General features: G+C 47.0%; 1 protein-coding gene across 2 annotated transcripts; it reads right to left on the bottom strand.

The window, feature by feature from the left end:
- Positions 1-2,268: 2,268 nt before the first annotated feature.
- Positions 2,269-14,861, bottom strand: wu:fi75a02 (uncharacterized). Of its 2 annotated transcripts, XM_049020485.1 has the most exons (11): positions 14,723-14,861; positions 14,192-14,431; positions 12,813-13,183; positions 12,499-12,559; positions 12,017-12,301; positions 7,883-9,845; positions 7,740-7,796; positions 6,650-6,821; positions 6,039-6,172; positions 5,829-5,900; positions 2,269-5,500 (listed from the first exon to the last, which is right to left on the bottom strand). In XM_049020485.1, exons 3-11 carry the CDS (start codon positions 13,164-13,166, stop codon positions 5,230-5,232), a joined length of 3,369 nt encoding a protein of 1,122 aa, XP_048876442.1. In that variant the 5' UTR covers positions 13,167-13,183; positions 14,192-14,431; positions 14,723-14,861; the 3' UTR covers positions 2,269-5,229. The 2 variants fall into 2 exon arrangements, with proteins under 2 accessions (XP_048876442.1, XP_048876441.1); XM_049020484.1 differs by lacking the exon at positions 14,192-14,431.
- Between the last annotated feature and the right edge of the window lie 2,043 nt (positions 14,862-16,904).

Below are 16,904 nucleotides of genomic sequence, written 5' to 3'. Positions count from 1 at the left end.
CACTTACGTGAAATTCACAAGTTATACCCCTGTAAACTGTCGGTTTGGTTAGACACGTCTGCCAGAATAGAGTTTCAAGGGAGAACGATGAAAGGGAGCAGATTTTTATGCTTAGGGCGAAAAAGGTTCAGGTTTATGAAGGGCCGTCAGGGACATTATTCAGAATTACCATGGATATACATATATGAAACCAAACCTATTCATATACTATACTGAAAACCACACACACAAAGTGAAACCTTTTACATATACTACTAAAAAGCTTTCGCACACACACACACACACACACACACACTAAAATGTGCTTACACAACTGAAAAATTTCCTTTCACACATACCTATGAAACCAAAGTCATTCATATACTATACTGAAAACCTCACACACATACAAACTGAAAAGCTCTCATAAAAACTAGTGAAACCTTTTACACATACTGCTGGAAAGCCCTCACTCTAACACACGTAAAATGTGCTTACATACATGGCTGAAAAATGTCCTTTCATGAGCACATTTCATTAGTGTGTGTGAAAGCTTTGTTACAGCCATATTCCAAAATGGATTCAATTCATTTTTTAACCTCAAAAGTCTACACACAAAACCCCATACTGACAAAGTGGAAAAAAGTTTACTCTAAACTTTTACACATTTATTAAAAATAAACAAAAATATAGCATGTACATAAGCATTCACAGCCTTTGCTCAGTACTTTGTTGAAGCACCTTTGACAGCAATTACAGCCTCAAGTCTTTCAGTATGATGCTACAAGCTTGGCCACCTGTTTTTGGCCAGTTTCTCCCATTTCTCTTTGCAGAACATCTCAAGCTCCACCAGGTCGCATCGGGAATGTCGGTGCACAGCCATTTTCAGATCTCTCCAGAGATGTTCAGTGGGGTTCAAGTCTGGGCCAGTCAAGCACATTCTCAGAGTTTGTTTGTCCTTTGTTGTCCTTAGCTGTGTGCTTAGGGTTGTTGTCCTGTTGGAAGGTGAACCTTCAGGTCAGTCCGAGGTCCAGAGTGCTTCTGGAGCAGGTTATCATCAAGAATCTCTCTGTACATTGATCTTTCCCTCGACCCTGACTAGTCTCCCAGGTCCTCCTGCCAAAAAACACCCCCACAGCATGATACTGCCCCCACCATGCTTCACTGTAGGAATGGTATCGGCCAGATGATGAGCGGGGCCTGCTTTCCTCTAGACTTGCCATTCAGGCCAAAGAGTTAAATTCATTTCTCCAGACCAGAGAATTTTGATTCTCATGGTCTGAGAGTCCTTCAGGTGCCTCTTGGTAAACTCCAGGCATGATGTCATGTGCCTTTTACTGAGGAGTGGCTCCTGTCTGGCATCTCTACCACACAGGCCTGATTGGTGGAATGCTGCAGAAACGGTTGTCCTTATGGAAGGTTCTCCTCTCTCCACAGAACAATGCTAGAGCTTTGTCAGAGTGACCATGGAGTTCTTGGTCACCTCCCTGACTTAAACCCTTCTACCCCGATCGCTCAGATTGGCCAGCGGTCAGCTCTAGGCAAAGTCCCGGTGGTCCCAAACTTCTTCCATTTATGGATGATAGAGGCCACTGTGTTCATTCCCCGGATCTGTGCCTTGACAGGCACATCAACTATGGGACGTTATATAAACAGGTGTGTGCCTTTCCGGATCATGTCCAATCACCTGAATGCATCACAGATGGACTCCAATCAAGTTGTAGAAACATCTGAAGGATGATCAGTGGAAACACGATGCACCTGTGATCAGTTTTCAGTGTCAATGGAAAGGCTGTGAATACATGTATTTATTTTTTAAATAAATTAGCAACAATTTCAAGCAAACTTTTTTCACTTTGTCATTATGGGGTATTGTGTGTAGAATATTGTGGTAAAAAATCAACTTAATCCAATATCCATAATAAGGCTGTAACATAAAATGTTGGAAAAAATGAAGAGCTGTAAATAATTTCCGGATGCCCTGTATACTGCTGAAAAGCTCTCTCACACCAGTGAAACATTCTGGAAAGCTAAATACCCATATATCCCATAATCAGCAGGCTCCTTTTTTGCAACCTAGAAATGAATTGTTGTGATAAGGCATAAACACTAAATACAGACAGGATAATGTTTGCGCGAAAACATACAAACGGAGGCAATCGATCCCTTAAAAGTGATTATTTAAAAAAATAAAGGAGCTTCTAAACGTATTACAAGACATTACTTGCACAGTAAATATTAAACTGTTCACAACAGTCACCGTCAAAATAGAAAAAAACTAAAACATAATTTAACATTTTATTCATTTTATTAAAAATTAAAATCAGTTAACAATACTAATGTTTAGTGTTGGTCTGTGCTGATTAAAAAAAAGGTAAATTAACAGGCAATTGATGACAAATACAAATATTCAAATCAAATCACATGATTTCAAATGATCACTATCACAAGTATTTTATATATGATACACACAGCATAGCTGTTATGACTGACAACACAGTACAAGGTGCTTAGCATAGAGTAACTACACACTAACCTCAAACTCACATACGCACCATGTGTATCAAGTTCTGCTACAGAGACAAACACGCAGCAATATTTAACAGGTATGTGGCTCTTTGGGGTATATCAGCAGGAAAAAAAGTTTAATCCACAGGGGAAAAAAAAAAATTAAAATCACTTCAACACATACAAAGATCTAGGAGTGGGACATTTAAAGGGGGGGGGGAGGTCTGTACACACTGAGTGCCAAAGTGAACCTCTGTGAGACCATACTATAGCTGGATCCTGATGCCTAAAGTTTACATTCTTTAGCCGACGCATTTACCCAAAATGACACGCCTTTTTTTTTTTTTTGAGAAAGCAAGGTCAGACGGCCCCTAGTGAAACTGGGGGTTGCTCAAGGGCCCAGTGGGTTAACGGCCTTGCTCCAGGGCCCGATGGTGAGATCGCTCTACCGAGTATGGGATTTAAACCAGCAACCTTCCCATCACAAGCACAGTGTCCCAACCCACTGAGCCACTACCCCAAAACTGGATTTGGGTCGATACCAATGTAAGTAACTTGGAAGCCCTACCAGAAATAAAAGGTTAATCGCTATACTGATGAAAGATAGCTCTGCATACCGGTCTGCTCTTTCCACAAAGCGTGCGCGGCTGGTACGAAACAAGACAGGACTGGATGCATTTTACAGGGCATGGTCATTAACCCGGCGCCAAAGCTTCTCCCTCGAAGTCTCTGGGAAAGACCATGTTCATCTGTGTAAATTCATGTTCATCAGTGTAAATTTTACCTGTCACTTAAAAGCAGATGTGCTACACAGTAAATCACAGCGTGCACTGACAGAAATGATGCATGCAGTGACACAAATGGTCCACCCTCTCTTTTTACTGCACCGAAGCTGCCTCGAGCGCATTTCGGTATTAAACTGCCAACGCTGTCTGCAAACACCTGTCAGAGACGCATGGATGGAAAATAAGAAGTTAATTTCCCTCTCACATACCCACGTATCGAAGGTGTCATAAGTTCCTACTTGTACTGTATGCATTAGTCAGCAAATCTTAAATCTCAGCACTCAGGGATAGGGGGGGGGAGATAGCAGCATTAAGCAAAGGGAATCACCACCACCACATACACACAGACATACAGAAACAGGCACGTCAGCAAAGGGGATCTTTGCTCATCTTTGATATTTGGAGTGAGGCATAAGCTGAAGGAAACAGGCAGGAAATACACTGAAGGTCTCCAGTTGACTTTTGTATACTTTCATTACAGCTACTCAGGTGCACGAACTACCCGAATACCTGTGCTTAATATGGCAGGGTCCATGCAAGGCCGCTTCCTGAGGTCTCACCCAGAGAGCCATCGCGCTGAGAAAACTGTCACTTGACAATTCTCACTCATAACCGACTGACAAATGACTCATAACCAGGTATTCTGGTCGTTCTGCGTAAAACCCACGCTAATTAGTTTTGGCAATGAAACACTTCTGCAGTGTTTGCAATAATGGCATCTATAAAAACAGTGGATACCACCCATGAAAGAATCTGAAAATGGGAACCGACCAGAAAGGTAACGTTGGCAACGATGTACTAATACATGTGCCAATGAGGTTTTAAAATAAAAGTGCATGTGTGATGCCTATAGGCGAAGGAATGCAACTGCAAAATGTCATGCACCACTGCACGGTTCACTCATCCAATGCAGGGGTGAACAAGGTGAACAGCAAAGCAGGTATCATCCCAGAGTAAATGCCCCCCCCGATTCCAAGGAACTGATTCTTATGGGTACAATAGTCATTAAGAGGATGACTATTTTTAAGCTTTTAATGGCTTTTACAGTTACCAGAAATGACAGACAGCTGTCAAAATGACAGATAATATGCAGATGGGGGGGGGGGGGGGACATTCCTATACCACAAACCACACTGCAGCAAATACAATTGAAGGCGTGGACTTCCCTAGATATCACATTAAAAACACCTTTGACAACCCTTCACAGACTCACCGGAGACTCTGGTACACTCACTTATCCAAGTATGTTCCATCTCCTAAGGCCCCAAAGTGTCTGGACATAGACGCTTTGGATGTCCTTCAAGTATCTGTGCATGGACAAGATAACATCTGCACCAGCTGCGGAACAGGTTTGGAAAACAGGGTGGGAGGGGCACAGTTCGGGAGGAGGGGGACTGGCACACCCCTATCTGTGGACAGATGTCCTATGAGACCCCAGCAGCTGGACATCGCAAGGTGGTGGTGGGTCGGGGGGGGATGGGAGGCAAGTCGGAGGAAAATGCAGATATGAAGGAACAGCATCTGAACCATGTTATGTGCACATCACATCACGCCATGCATGTGCACTGCTTTTAAAAGCCGGTTATGTGACTGCATGTAAATATTAACATTCTCCTTTGTCATCAGGTTTAACATTTAAAAAAAATAAATCTAAGCCAGATATTAAGCCGCATTCCTCCAAAACACGTCTGCACCAGCTGATGCATCTGGTGAAAACGGAACGACGCTAGACATCACGAGACAGGTGGCTACCTGGCAAAAAGCAGTGTTAAAGGGGCAGCCTTTGTGTTGCTCTATCAATACTGTGACTTGTGTGGCTTCATGGACACAAAGTGTTTCAGGGTGGAACAGCTTATAAAAGCACAGACTCACTCATTTCCTATTACGAACCCAGCTTTAGGGTTCAGTTAACAAACTCGGGGTAAGATCCAGAACATTCTGTACTGGCATTGCCCGCTCAGTCCTCCAGCCCCTGGCGGGAGAAGTAATCCTCCAGCTCGCTGAGTCTCTCGATCAGCATGACGTCGAGGTCGGCGTCATCGGGACGATCCCTGCGGCCACGCCCCCGCGTGACCTTCGCCCGGGTCGGCCCCACCCCAGCCCGTGCCCGCCGTTTCCGTGGCAGCGTGAAGTCGGGGAAGTCTAACACACGCTTGCGTTTCTGCTGCCCAATGCACACCAGCGCTCCATTCTTCTCCTTGGGCTCCTCGAAAATGGTCTCCAGGGACCTGGGGGGTGGGTGGAAGAAAGGCCTTCAGGGGCAAATCGGCCACCTCTCCAAGCATGTAGCAGCATGTCATTACCAGTATCTGTCAATAACACTCATTCCAAAGAAAAAAATACTTGCACATCTAAAACTCCATTCGCGATAAAAATCGGCAACACTGGATTATCTCACATCGCTTTGGGAACACAGGGGGAATCCCCTCGTTTCACATTTACAGCGCAAAATGCAGAACAGAGGGTGAAAACCCTCTCCTTGTCATATGCTGCACTATGCCATTGTCTACCTGTATGACAGCCCGTTAGACGTGACTAGACTCGACCTGAACAAACCTGTTGCCAGTAGGGGAGCGGTAATTTTTATTTGTGTAAATCTCCTCTAAGCTGAATTCCTTCTTCTTCAGTCTAGAGGGAAGCGGAAGTAACAGTGAGTAACAGAGTAATAAAGAAAATACAATATGCAATAATTAATTTTTGTCATTCATTTGGATGACGCACGTCCATAATGCAGCACTGTTCTTTGAGCGGACGACGCCAACCCACCTCTTTGGTTTGGGAAGCCCCATGGGGGTGAGGTTATTGTCCGTCTTGGGAACGGTCTTGCGTATGCGGATCTGGGAGACCCTCTTGGAGCGTGGGTCAGGCTGAGGCACCACGACCTTGCCGAACGGTGCCCCCTACAGGAGTAAAACAGCGTTGCATGAAGTCCGCACAAAACCGGAGGATGCGCGCCACCCCCCCCCCTCCATCCTCACTTAAAATCTGACATGGAAAGTGTTCAGCTTCATCCCGACAGGCCGGACCTCCAGACAGCGGCCGTTCTGTACTTAACAATCTGCAGCAAATTCGAGTAATGGCACCGCTGCATGTCGCAGTACTACAGTCTCGTCGCATTTTCCGGATGCTTGCACAGCATTTAAAGAGGAGACACCTGGCACGGGCTGAAGGGATTACGTGACCCCATCCGGCTGTGGCTGTTGACAGCGGCTGCTTGAATACCAGGTATATCAAGATAGCAAAAACAAATGCAGTCTCTCCAAGATTTCAACTAACTGCTTCTTTTGCTTAAAAACAAAAAAAAAAGACCCACAGACCTGGTCATAAATGAACTGTTCACCCAGCAACTCTTAAAAACATGGTCAGGTCACGCTCACCTCCTCCATCGTCCTGCGAGAAGACAGTACGGGAAACTCGACCTCGGTACGGTCACAGAAGCTGTGGGCCATCTCGCTTGGGTCGCCGTCAGGACTCAGCAAGCTGGGGCTCACAGGAGGGGGCAGCTCCAGTACAGTGGGGGGCGCTGGACTGTCCAAAAGGCTGATTGTGCTGCTTGTGGGTAGGGAGATGTTCAGAGTATCGAAGGAAGGCCCAGAAACATCCAGAGCACATCATACCTCACCAATGCATTGAAATATTACACAGAGCACCTATCAATGGAAGTACAGCGGGTAGAGATTTAAACACCAATAGAAACAGAAAGTCAAATGAAGTGCGTGCACACACACACACAGGTTTGTAATAATTCTCTTTGTGGGGACCGTCCATTCATTCTTATGGGCAAATTTGTAATCCCAACATGACGACCGTAACCCCTAATCTTAACCATAAGTAACCAAACAAAATACAGGACTTTGGGTATTTTCAGTTTTCCGATCGCAGTCAGATTTGTCAAAAAACTGAGTTTTATGCTTGTGGGGACCTAAAAAAATAAAATAAAAAAAGATCCCCACAACATCAAAATAACAGGCCTTTATCACATTGTATGGACATTAGGTCCCCTCCATCGAAGGTATATCTGACCCCCCACCCTCACCCCACACACAGGACAAAATCAAACTACGCAGGAATAAAGAAACCTAGCAGATCTACATTATGGATCTGCTCTCAAAAGAAAATGAGAGACAATGTGCAAAAATGCCAGAAGTTTGAGTCAGACCTACGCAGAAATGAAAGGCACGCAGTTTACAGGACAAAGGAATGTAATGGTCATACTTTACAGAATCCCCAGGGAAAACTGCCTGTCTCTCTGGCCTGCGCCAACTCGCTCTCCACGAGACACCGACAGGCGAGAGCAAGTTTTGGGGGTTAGGGTTAGGGCCCCTGGAGCAACTGGGGGGGGGTTAAGGGCTTTGCTCAGAGGCCCGAAAGCGACATCACTCTGCTGTCTAACAACTTAGCAACAATAGAAGAGTCTGATGGGTAATCAGAGGGAGGGAATTGTGTCCCGAATCCCACTGTGCTCACCTCTTTTCTGCGGGAGTCGTGGTGGGATGCACATCTTGACCGGAGCACCAGGAATAGCTGTCGAGGAAAGTAGGAGAAGTGAAATTCAGAGGCAGGACAGCAGGGCGGTTTATCTCAGATTGGGTGGGGGGGATATCACCCACCTGTGGTCGTTGTCCAAGCCGGGCGGCCCAGTGTGGTCAGTGAGTGGCACTAGGGCTGGCAGCGTGTCTCGGGACGGCAGGAGGCGGCTGAGGGCACAGTGTGGGCTGGAGGACCCGGGGGGCGTCAGTGGGTGGGGGCGCCGCTGCCGTGCCAGGAGATGCAGAGAGGCTGGCGAGGACAGCGCCAGGACCGTGTGCAGGCCGGCCTTATAGAAGCATCCGGGGCCCAGCGGGGCCGACGGGGAGGTGGCGGGGGGCCCGGCGGCAGCCCGGAACAGCTGGGACAGGCTGGGCGGAGGCGGGACCTCCAGGAGCTCCCCCTGTGAGGGGCACTGCGGCATGAAGGGACCAAGATCCAGCGGGGTCAGCAGCAGATTCCCCATCGTCACCAGCGGCTTCCACGACCGGATCCCTCCGGCGTCCAGGTCTGGCAGAGCCGAGCCGTGGGCCACATTCGTCCCCTTCAGCTGGGAGTACCTGGCCGATGGCCGCTCCAGGCTCCAGCAGTGCTTGAGGCGGGTGCCAAAGGCTGGGCATACACCCCGCAGCCTGTAGGGGGCGCTGCGGCACGCAGCGGACAGCGGCTCGGGGGACTGGATGCGGGGGAGCAGGTGCCTGGCGATCTCCGACAAGTACTGCAGCAGAAGGTGGCTCTCATGGGGCAGGGCCTCGACGCGCAGCATGTGGGCATCGTTAGCAAGGTCGGGCAGGGGGGTCGCAGGAGCAGAGGAGGAGGCGGCAGACACCCAGGCGAGCAGAGGGCGGCAGGGAGCAACAGGGAGCAGGATGCCTCCCTCGGGCGCTTTGGCGGTTGCACGCAGGGACAGCAGTGCAGTCGGTAAAGTGCATTCCAGGTGGGAGCCAAGGGCTGGTTCGCCACGCCTGCGTCTCAGCTGCGCATACGAGCAGATCGCCAGCGTCTGCGCCCGCTGCGTGTTCCAGGTCCGGGGCTTGAAACGGGGACTGGTCCACATTTTAATTTCCTGTCCTCCACACTGCGCCTCATTTCCATCGCTAAGGCCTTTGCTCTTCCAGTAGGCTCCCTCTCCTGGCCGACTCCTGGCACTGCAGTCCAATGACACAGGTGACGCCACAGCACACACTGATACTTCTGCTCCTTCCCCGCTCATCAGCCCTGTCGTTTCCTCCTTGTTTTCCATGGTTCCTGGTTCCTCCAAGCCCTCTGGGATCTCAGGCCTCCCGCCGCTCCCCTCCACAGAAGCAGGCCCATGGAACTGCACAGGAATTGGCTGGGGAGATGGAGAAGCCCTTCGAACCCCACATGGTTCAGCCAGGTCCATGAATGTGGCTGAGGATTCTGCCACCGGCCCAGCAAACGAGAGAAAGTCTTTTGTAGACGCGTGTTCAACCATGCGGTCCTCCAAGCTGGCCAATGGGGGTGGCAGGTCATCGAGCGCACTTTCCGGCTCAAATGTGGTCCTCATCTTGTTAGGTAACGGGGCAGATGGATCCGTGGTGGACTCGGCCAGGTTAAGAGGTACCTGGATCTCCAAAGAAGGTCCAGACCACTGTGTGCGAGATCCCTGACAGGTAGCTGGCTCAGTGGCGCTCCCAGTGACAGTCTGTTGCACTACAGTGGGGGTCTCCGCACAGGCACCAGCATTTGGAGCCTCCAGCCCCGCATTGTCCGTCCACATTCCACAATCATCCACCTCCTGGATTCCCAGCTCTTCGTCCAGATCTTCGAAATCTGACACGGGGGAATAGTTCCCCGGCATACACTGCACTGATGCCCCTGCAGGAGGGGTCCTCGATTCCATCACAGCCTCCCCGCCGCCCCCTATTTCATGCCGTGACTCCTCAGCTTCGCCCGAGCCACTGCCCAGCTCCCCGACGCTTCCCTCATCCGTGTCCGTTTCCACAGCAACCGGGTTGCTACAGGGATGCGATCTCCGTGACGCCAGCTCGCCGGGGGCGGCTCTCGCTTCTCCCTCCCATACACCTGCAGAAAGCACAGTGCCTCAACAAATGTGCTTCAAAATACGCCACTGGGGGGCATCATTAGCTATGCTCTGGTTTAATTCAACAGCTTGTGACAGGGCATAGTACCATATAATCATTTGAAATACTGATAACGTTTTCAAAACCTGAGGGGGAGAGCTATATTGTAAGCATCACCATACACTACAAAATAAGCTGAATACAGAAGAGCTGGTGCCTCGGATTCTCTCTGAAGATCAGATAAAACCGTGGCTTTCCTCCCTACTCCGCAAGGCCAAGATACACACCCTGACCCTGCTCCCATTACCAGATCTGCAGAGAAGCCACCGTTATACTGTGCCCACTAGCTGCTGGTCCATCTGAGCTGCCCAATGGCAAGGCACAGACAGACAGATGACAAAGATAAACTATTAAACCCCGTGCGGAATTTATGGACGCCGACCGTGACAGATTTAAACCCGCGTATAGATTTCACGACAGTGAAAGTTACACTCTGTTTAATGCCGCATGTGTCACGTCCATCTTCCTGAAGACGTTTTGGGAATTTGATCAATCTGGATATGCACTTACTTTCAAAAGCAAAAAAAAAAAAAAAAAAAAAAAAAAAAAACACATTCTGCAGACGATTTAATGTGCAATTTATAAGCAAGTCAGGCGGCTTGAAATGTTTGGTTCTGGGGAAACTCACTCTATAAAACGTGACCAAACTAATCTACCGGTTATCAGGTGAGGTCAGGTTGAGGAGCATGCAGTGGTGCAGCGTAGCGCCGCACGATGAAACGCCTCGGGATCCCAGGTGGCGACAGGCACTTCAGCCCCTCCCTCCGGAAATGACTGTATCTGCTGCAGCCAGGTGTCATGAGCCCCCTTTTGCCTGGTCCTCAGCAGTGAGGATCCTGCGAGCCGGATCACCCTCAGGGAAATGCGTCACATGACCGTAGTGTCCTAACTGACGCTGCCTCACAATGCAGGTAATGTGCCTCATTCGGGACCCCTGACGAACAGCTCATTCGACACAGTCAGACCAGCGGTACCCAAGGATTCTCTGAAGAGACACAGTACCAAAGGAGTCCAGCCTTCGCCTCAGCTCACTGGATACAGCAAGACAGGGAGCACCAGAACTCTGAAGACTTGGACCTTCATCCTCTTGCAAAGATATCGGGAGCACCACACCCCCCTTTCCAGTGACCTCATGACCCCCCATGCTCTCCCAATCTGTCCGATGACTTCATAGGAAGAGTTACCAGAGATATGAATGTCGCTGGCGAGGGAGCGAACCTCTCAACATGGTCGACATTCTCTCTGCAGACAGACACACTGCTGACGGCCCAAGAGGTCATTAAAGGCCTGGATCTTGGTTTTTATCCAAGGACGCCCGCAATCCAACACACACTGACTCCTCGCTCAGACTCTCGAGAGCCCTGATCAAAGCCTCCACTGACTCTGCCAATGATCTTGTGATCTCCGCAAAGTCAAGAACAGTAAACCGTTCTTCGCCTATAAATGCTCCACAGCCGCTGAACCCCACCACTCTGCCCAACAACCAGTCCATGCAAGCACTGAACAGGGTAGGAACAAGAACACACCGCTGGCGAACCTCAGAATCAACTGGGACGAATGCAGAGGTTCTGCTCCACTCTGCACAGCACTCACAGTACCAGAGTACAGGCCGGCCATGATGCCCAGCAACTTTGTGGGGGATCCCGCAAAGTCTCAGGATGTCACACAGGGCAACTGGATCAACCGAGTCAAACACCTTACAAAAAAATCAACAAAAGGCTGCAAAGAATCTCTGCAAAGAATTTGCGCTTGGTGAGAAACCTCAGTTCCAGGATGCGGTCGATGGTAGACGACTTCTTAGGCATAAAACCAGACCAGCTCTGGTCACTGGTAGGTGAGCAAGTGATCATGGATCCTGGTGAGGATGACCCTAGCAGGTACCTTACTCGGCACTGAGAGCAGGTCAACAATCACAAAGATACTTCCCCACACATATTCAGTTCTTAAAACATGCACTTCCTCAATATTCCAGAGGAATACTGTCTATTTACAGAGAATCACTGACTAGACCAATAGTTTTTGTTACATGGACGTGTTAGTTGTCAGGGCAGAACATGACAACATGGCCTCAGAGGCTTATTGCAACAGCACAGATCTGGCCCATGGACTCACTGGTTTGGGCGCCTGTTGTCATGGCGACATGTGATGCCATCAGCCTGTCACAGAACGCGTCCATGCGGCCACTCAGCCGCGCCATGTCAGCGCTGTGGGCGGCGCTCTGCTCACACAGCTGGCCAACCCGCTGCTCCGCCGCCGCCAGCTGCCTGCACATGGACCCCAGGCTCCTCTCCAGCAGCCGCTTCATCTCCTCCTGGTGGGCTGTCAGGAGACGCTCCAGCGAACCCAGCCCTTCCACCACCGAGCCAACAGGGGGCGTCACAGAATCCAAGGTCACACCTGCAGAATTAGAGATCTCATGTAAAAAAAAATCTGGAAGCACATTCATAAAAAACAAATCCGGATGATATGGGTACTGCTAGTAAATTCACCACATATATGGATGATTAATTCCAAACTGTGAAAATGGCATCACAACAGTACTGACACCCCTAATAAACATTTGACTACAATCGAATTTAAAAGTTTCATGTCACCTGTCTCTACATCCTTAGCTTGAGAGCTGCATTTGATGTCATGATCGTCCATGCGAACACACTGGAGCAAAACAGATTAAATTCACAGATTAAATTCACACTGTCCCTCCTGCACTACTAAAAGTATGCACCATTATAAATGACATTTACTCATTTATCTGACGAGAACAAAGTGAGGATCAGTAACTTCTATTCTACCAATATCATCGCAGGCTTAGACGAATTATGCATGATCCCTGGGATTTGAACACACAACCTCTGCGCTGTTAGTACAATGCTCTGCTTGGTGAGGTACAGGGGGGTAAACCACACACCTGCACTTCTGAAGTACTTCCATTCATTTGTTCATTTCTACCCGAGTCCCCACGTCCACTTTTCTGACAGGCACTGAGTGGGACAACCTCCGTCTCCATACGATCCTGTGCTGAACAGGTGGCCGAAACTAACGCCTGTCCACAATGTGCTTTGACGCGACTCTTGAAACTCCCTGGCCTGCAGATATCAGTGTCCAGGTCCCCGTCATCCGCTCTGCTCCCCTCCCAGCGAGGCTCTTTGGTTGCTCTGGGAGTACGCTCCTGGTAAAGCAGGGGGAGGTGACACGGGCCGGACATTGGCAGGGATGGATGCTGCCCCACTCTCAGACTGGTACTGGCAGCAGTGGTCAACATCACAGGGGCCTGCAGAGCTAGATCAGAGAACAACATTACTGACGTCAGACTTCATGTGCTTACATCACACAGAGACACACACACACACACACACACAAATCCCCTTGCTTTACAGCAATCATCTGAACTACAGTTACAATCCCAGAAAATGAGGAGAAAAAAAATAGTCCTGGAACCTGATAGAGTACAAACAAGTGAGAGTTTTGTATGTATTTCTCAAAGGAAAGTAAGAAGGGATATGTGAAAGAATTCACGTGCACAAATGGGAAAAAGTATCAATTCATTTTCATTTCAAAACTCAAAGTAATGCATCCTTTGGTTTAAGAAGGGAAAAGTAGCATTTAGTTATAATTTCATTAACATTCATTAATTAGACTGACTAATAACATTTTATATATAATATGAAATGTATATATTGAACTTTTTCTAGGAAAATGTTCTAATGTTGGGGCGGCATGGTGGTGCAGTGGTTAGCACTGTTGCCTCACACCTCTGGGACTTGGGTTTGAGTCGCCGCCTGGGTCACATGTGTGTGGAGTTTGCATGTTCTCCCCATGTCGTCGTGGGGTTTCCTCCGGGTACTCTGGTTTCCCCCCACAGTCCAAAAACATGCCGAGGCTAATTGGAATTGTTAAATTACCCGTAGGTGTGCATGTGTGGGTGAATGGTGTGTGGGTGTGTCTTGCGATGGGCTGGCCCCCCATCCTGGGTTGCTCCCTGCCTCGTGCCCCCACGACCCAGTAGGATAAGCGGTTTGGAAAATGGATGGATGGATGTTCTAATGTTGCAGAACTGCTATCAAATAGTTTACATATGTACTCATGTCTTTCCAAAGACCAGGTCCATTTTTAAAAAAAAAAAAAAAGAAGTCAGAAGTTACCCAGAATTTTCAAAAGAAACGTACGTGAGTTGCACATTTCTTTATATTTTTACATTCCTCAATGGGGAAAATGCACTTAAGGGTAAAAGTACAAAATAAAAGCACAGTCCCCTAGGGCCAGGCTTCTATAAAAAGCGAGCAATACCCGGGATTTGTGGAAACCTGCGACGATAGGGGATCGGCCAGGACTCGCCGTGGGGGAGCCTGGCTAGCTGGCTTCAGCTTTCCTGGCTGGTGATCGGTGCACCGGCAAAACGTCATGGGTCAGGAGTCTCATCGAGTCGATGTAGGCAGATCCGGCGAGAGCTTCGCCCCCCACACCCCTAACTTTCATCTCATAACGCCGCAACGCAGCTCGCTTGTCGGGGATTAATACCGGAGACCCCTAAAAATTTCAGGCAAAGAACACCGAAAACGTTCTTAAATCCGTTCACTTCATACTTCCACATATGCAAACTCCATATAGATTAGGCTGACCACTTAAGTGATATTTTTTACGTCGCTCCCTTTAAAGATATGAAATTTTGAGAGATCCCGAAAAGTCCATCGACCAGCCGTCGTTAACTAGCTGGCTAGCTCGATACGTTTGAACGTTTAGCGTCTGCCCAACTCCTCCGACAAACCGCGCCCGGAAACCAACTACAATTTCGCATATAATGCAACACGATTCGCTCACCTTGAGATCCGGCCCGTATTGATGCAGTCAATCTGCTCGCACGTAACTCTAGGGATTAACGCATCCCCCATCAAATCCCCATGGCTCGCGCTTACATCCCGTTGTCAGACGAGGTCCCAAGACGTCCGGACGCCGCTTCCGGTTGATCAGAGAGGAAGGAGTTGGCTCAGCACTTTGACTGATAAGTGTTTTCACCAATCAAATTTCGCAAAATATAATCTTGACGACGCCCACTGTCGTGTCAGCCAACCAGTGAGCGGAAAACGTCTGACAAAATTTAACACATGGAAAAACGAGTGGGACTTCGGGCGGTTTGAATGAGCGTTTGCTATACTTGGGTTATCTGTAAAGCAAATATGTTGCCAGTATTGAACACCTACATTCGGAAAGTATTGATTTTGGTTACTTACCCAAAAGCCGTTTTGTTACTGATTTATAATGAATTTCCACCATTGACCACACAATACCTAGTAAATGAATCGGAATGTGTAGTTTTTTAAAAATGTAATATGCAAAGGACCGATTTCAATCTCATTTGTCCGTCTCCAGTGTACCGCATTTGAATTCGTTAAAATACTGCTTACATTTTTAAATGTATGCATTTTATCATACAAAGTAGTTTTGATGTAGAAAGTAACCCGGTAACATTCACTTAAATTATTTGGTCTTGTACAACTTCAGCGATGTCTAATGAAGATCCATTTGGTAAGGAGAGTAAAATAAAATACATTTTACAATGACCCAAGTTATCTACTAGTATGCGTCCTGAGAAATGAAATACGCCAAATAAGATATTCTTCGGCATAAGCAGACATTTCACAGAAAGAAAATGAGACTAAAATTGCTTTTCAGAAGTTTTCCGCAAGGTGTCCCTGCGTTCGTTCTTCGAGATAAGAGCTCTTCGAGCTTGGAAAACCCGTGAGCTTTACGTAGCTCATCCTATGCGCTAAAAGATAAAGCGTTCCTTTAAATGTTGTCATGGGTAACTGGATTGAAGGAGGGCTGAAATATATACAAGAAAACAATTCTACAGCGAAAGAAAGCAAACTATATTAGGCCTATATTAGTAATACTTTGAAACTGTTTTCCAATCTGAATCTGAAAACATGGCGAATGCTAAGTGGTCAGTAACTTTTATTCTACCAATAATATCATAGCCTTGCACAAAATCAAAGAGTAAACAAGACATGTTCACCATCTTCTGATCTGATCTAATTTTAATGCAAAGAGCAAAGTTTTGCCCCAATATTTGTGTCCCAGGGGGGGGGGGGGAATCATTAGGCCTGAATTAATGTGTATTTATATACTCCCCTAGTGTCCCCTGTGCTGCATGGGATAGACAATGCTACTTTAAATGCTGGTGAAGATTTATCGCATTGAGAAAAGTTCATACGGAGGATATTACAATTTCAAGTTACCACTCAGACTTGTAAATATATGGATATAATAGACATAGTCATTGCTTTGAACAGCATGAAGTTTTTATTTTTTTATACATTAAGTCATATATAAAAACACATGTCTGTATGTAGCTTTAGGACTCCTGACATAAAGTGCTTGTTTTGAATCAGCGTCTTAAACAGTGTTATCAAGACGTAATATTCTAACCTAAAGTCATACGGTCATTAGGATATTTAATAATAATACATTTCAGCAACTTTATTTAAATTATCATTATATACAGCATGGACATAAGATGTTTTAATTATGCAAATTATTACTATTTGCTTGATAAAGAACATCGGCCCAAATTTTCCCTAGCTTATCTGCAGTCTGTCCTTCATCAGCTAAGAACTCCTTTCCCCCGGATCCTTTCCAGAGAAGGTTTGAATCTATACCACCACAGGAAACAAAGTGTCATTATTAAGACTTACTCACATGGATCCTTTAAAAAATTGCACATTTTATGATCATTTAGAGAGCAAACTAATTTGGCACTGTTGGTATTAAAATAGGATTGTATCATATACGTACTTGTGACTTGAAAATGCAACTACATAATTCTGAATTAATATGCATACTGTATTGTATGTATTACCTCAGTATTAGTAGTACAGTAATTTGTTTTAGATATAAATTAGTCCTAAGAAACAGACCCTAAAAATATTCTGGTAATTTATACAATGTATCAATTAGTAAGTAGAACTAATTTACTATAGATGAACACTGTCCTGGTTACGGA

This window comes from Brienomyrus brachyistius, chromosome 7 (genome assembly GCF_023856365.1).
Source record: "Brienomyrus brachyistius isolate T26 chromosome 7, BBRACH_0.4, whole genome shotgun sequence".
Lineage (NCBI taxonomy): Eukaryota > Metazoa > Chordata > Actinopteri > Osteoglossiformes > Mormyridae > Brienomyrus > Brienomyrus brachyistius.
Note: the sequence above shows the minus strand (reverse complement) of the source record. Positions and strands in the feature narration are given on the sequence as shown.

Bases quoted from the DNA above. Each gene is read 5' to 3' on its own strand.
- wu:fi75a02 (XM_049020485.1), bottom strand. From the start codon at position 13,166: ATGTTGACCACTGCTGCCAGTACCAGTCTGAGAGTGGGGCAGCATCCA. The intron at 5,901-6,038 runs GTGGGTTGGCGT...GCTTCCCTCTAG, and splicing joins GGGCTTCCCAAACCAAAGAG to ACTGAAGAAGAAGGAATTCA. The intron at 5,501-5,828 runs GTTTGTTCAGGT...CCCACCCCCCAG, and splicing joins CGCTCCCCTACTGGCAACAG to GTCCCTGGAGACCATTTTCG.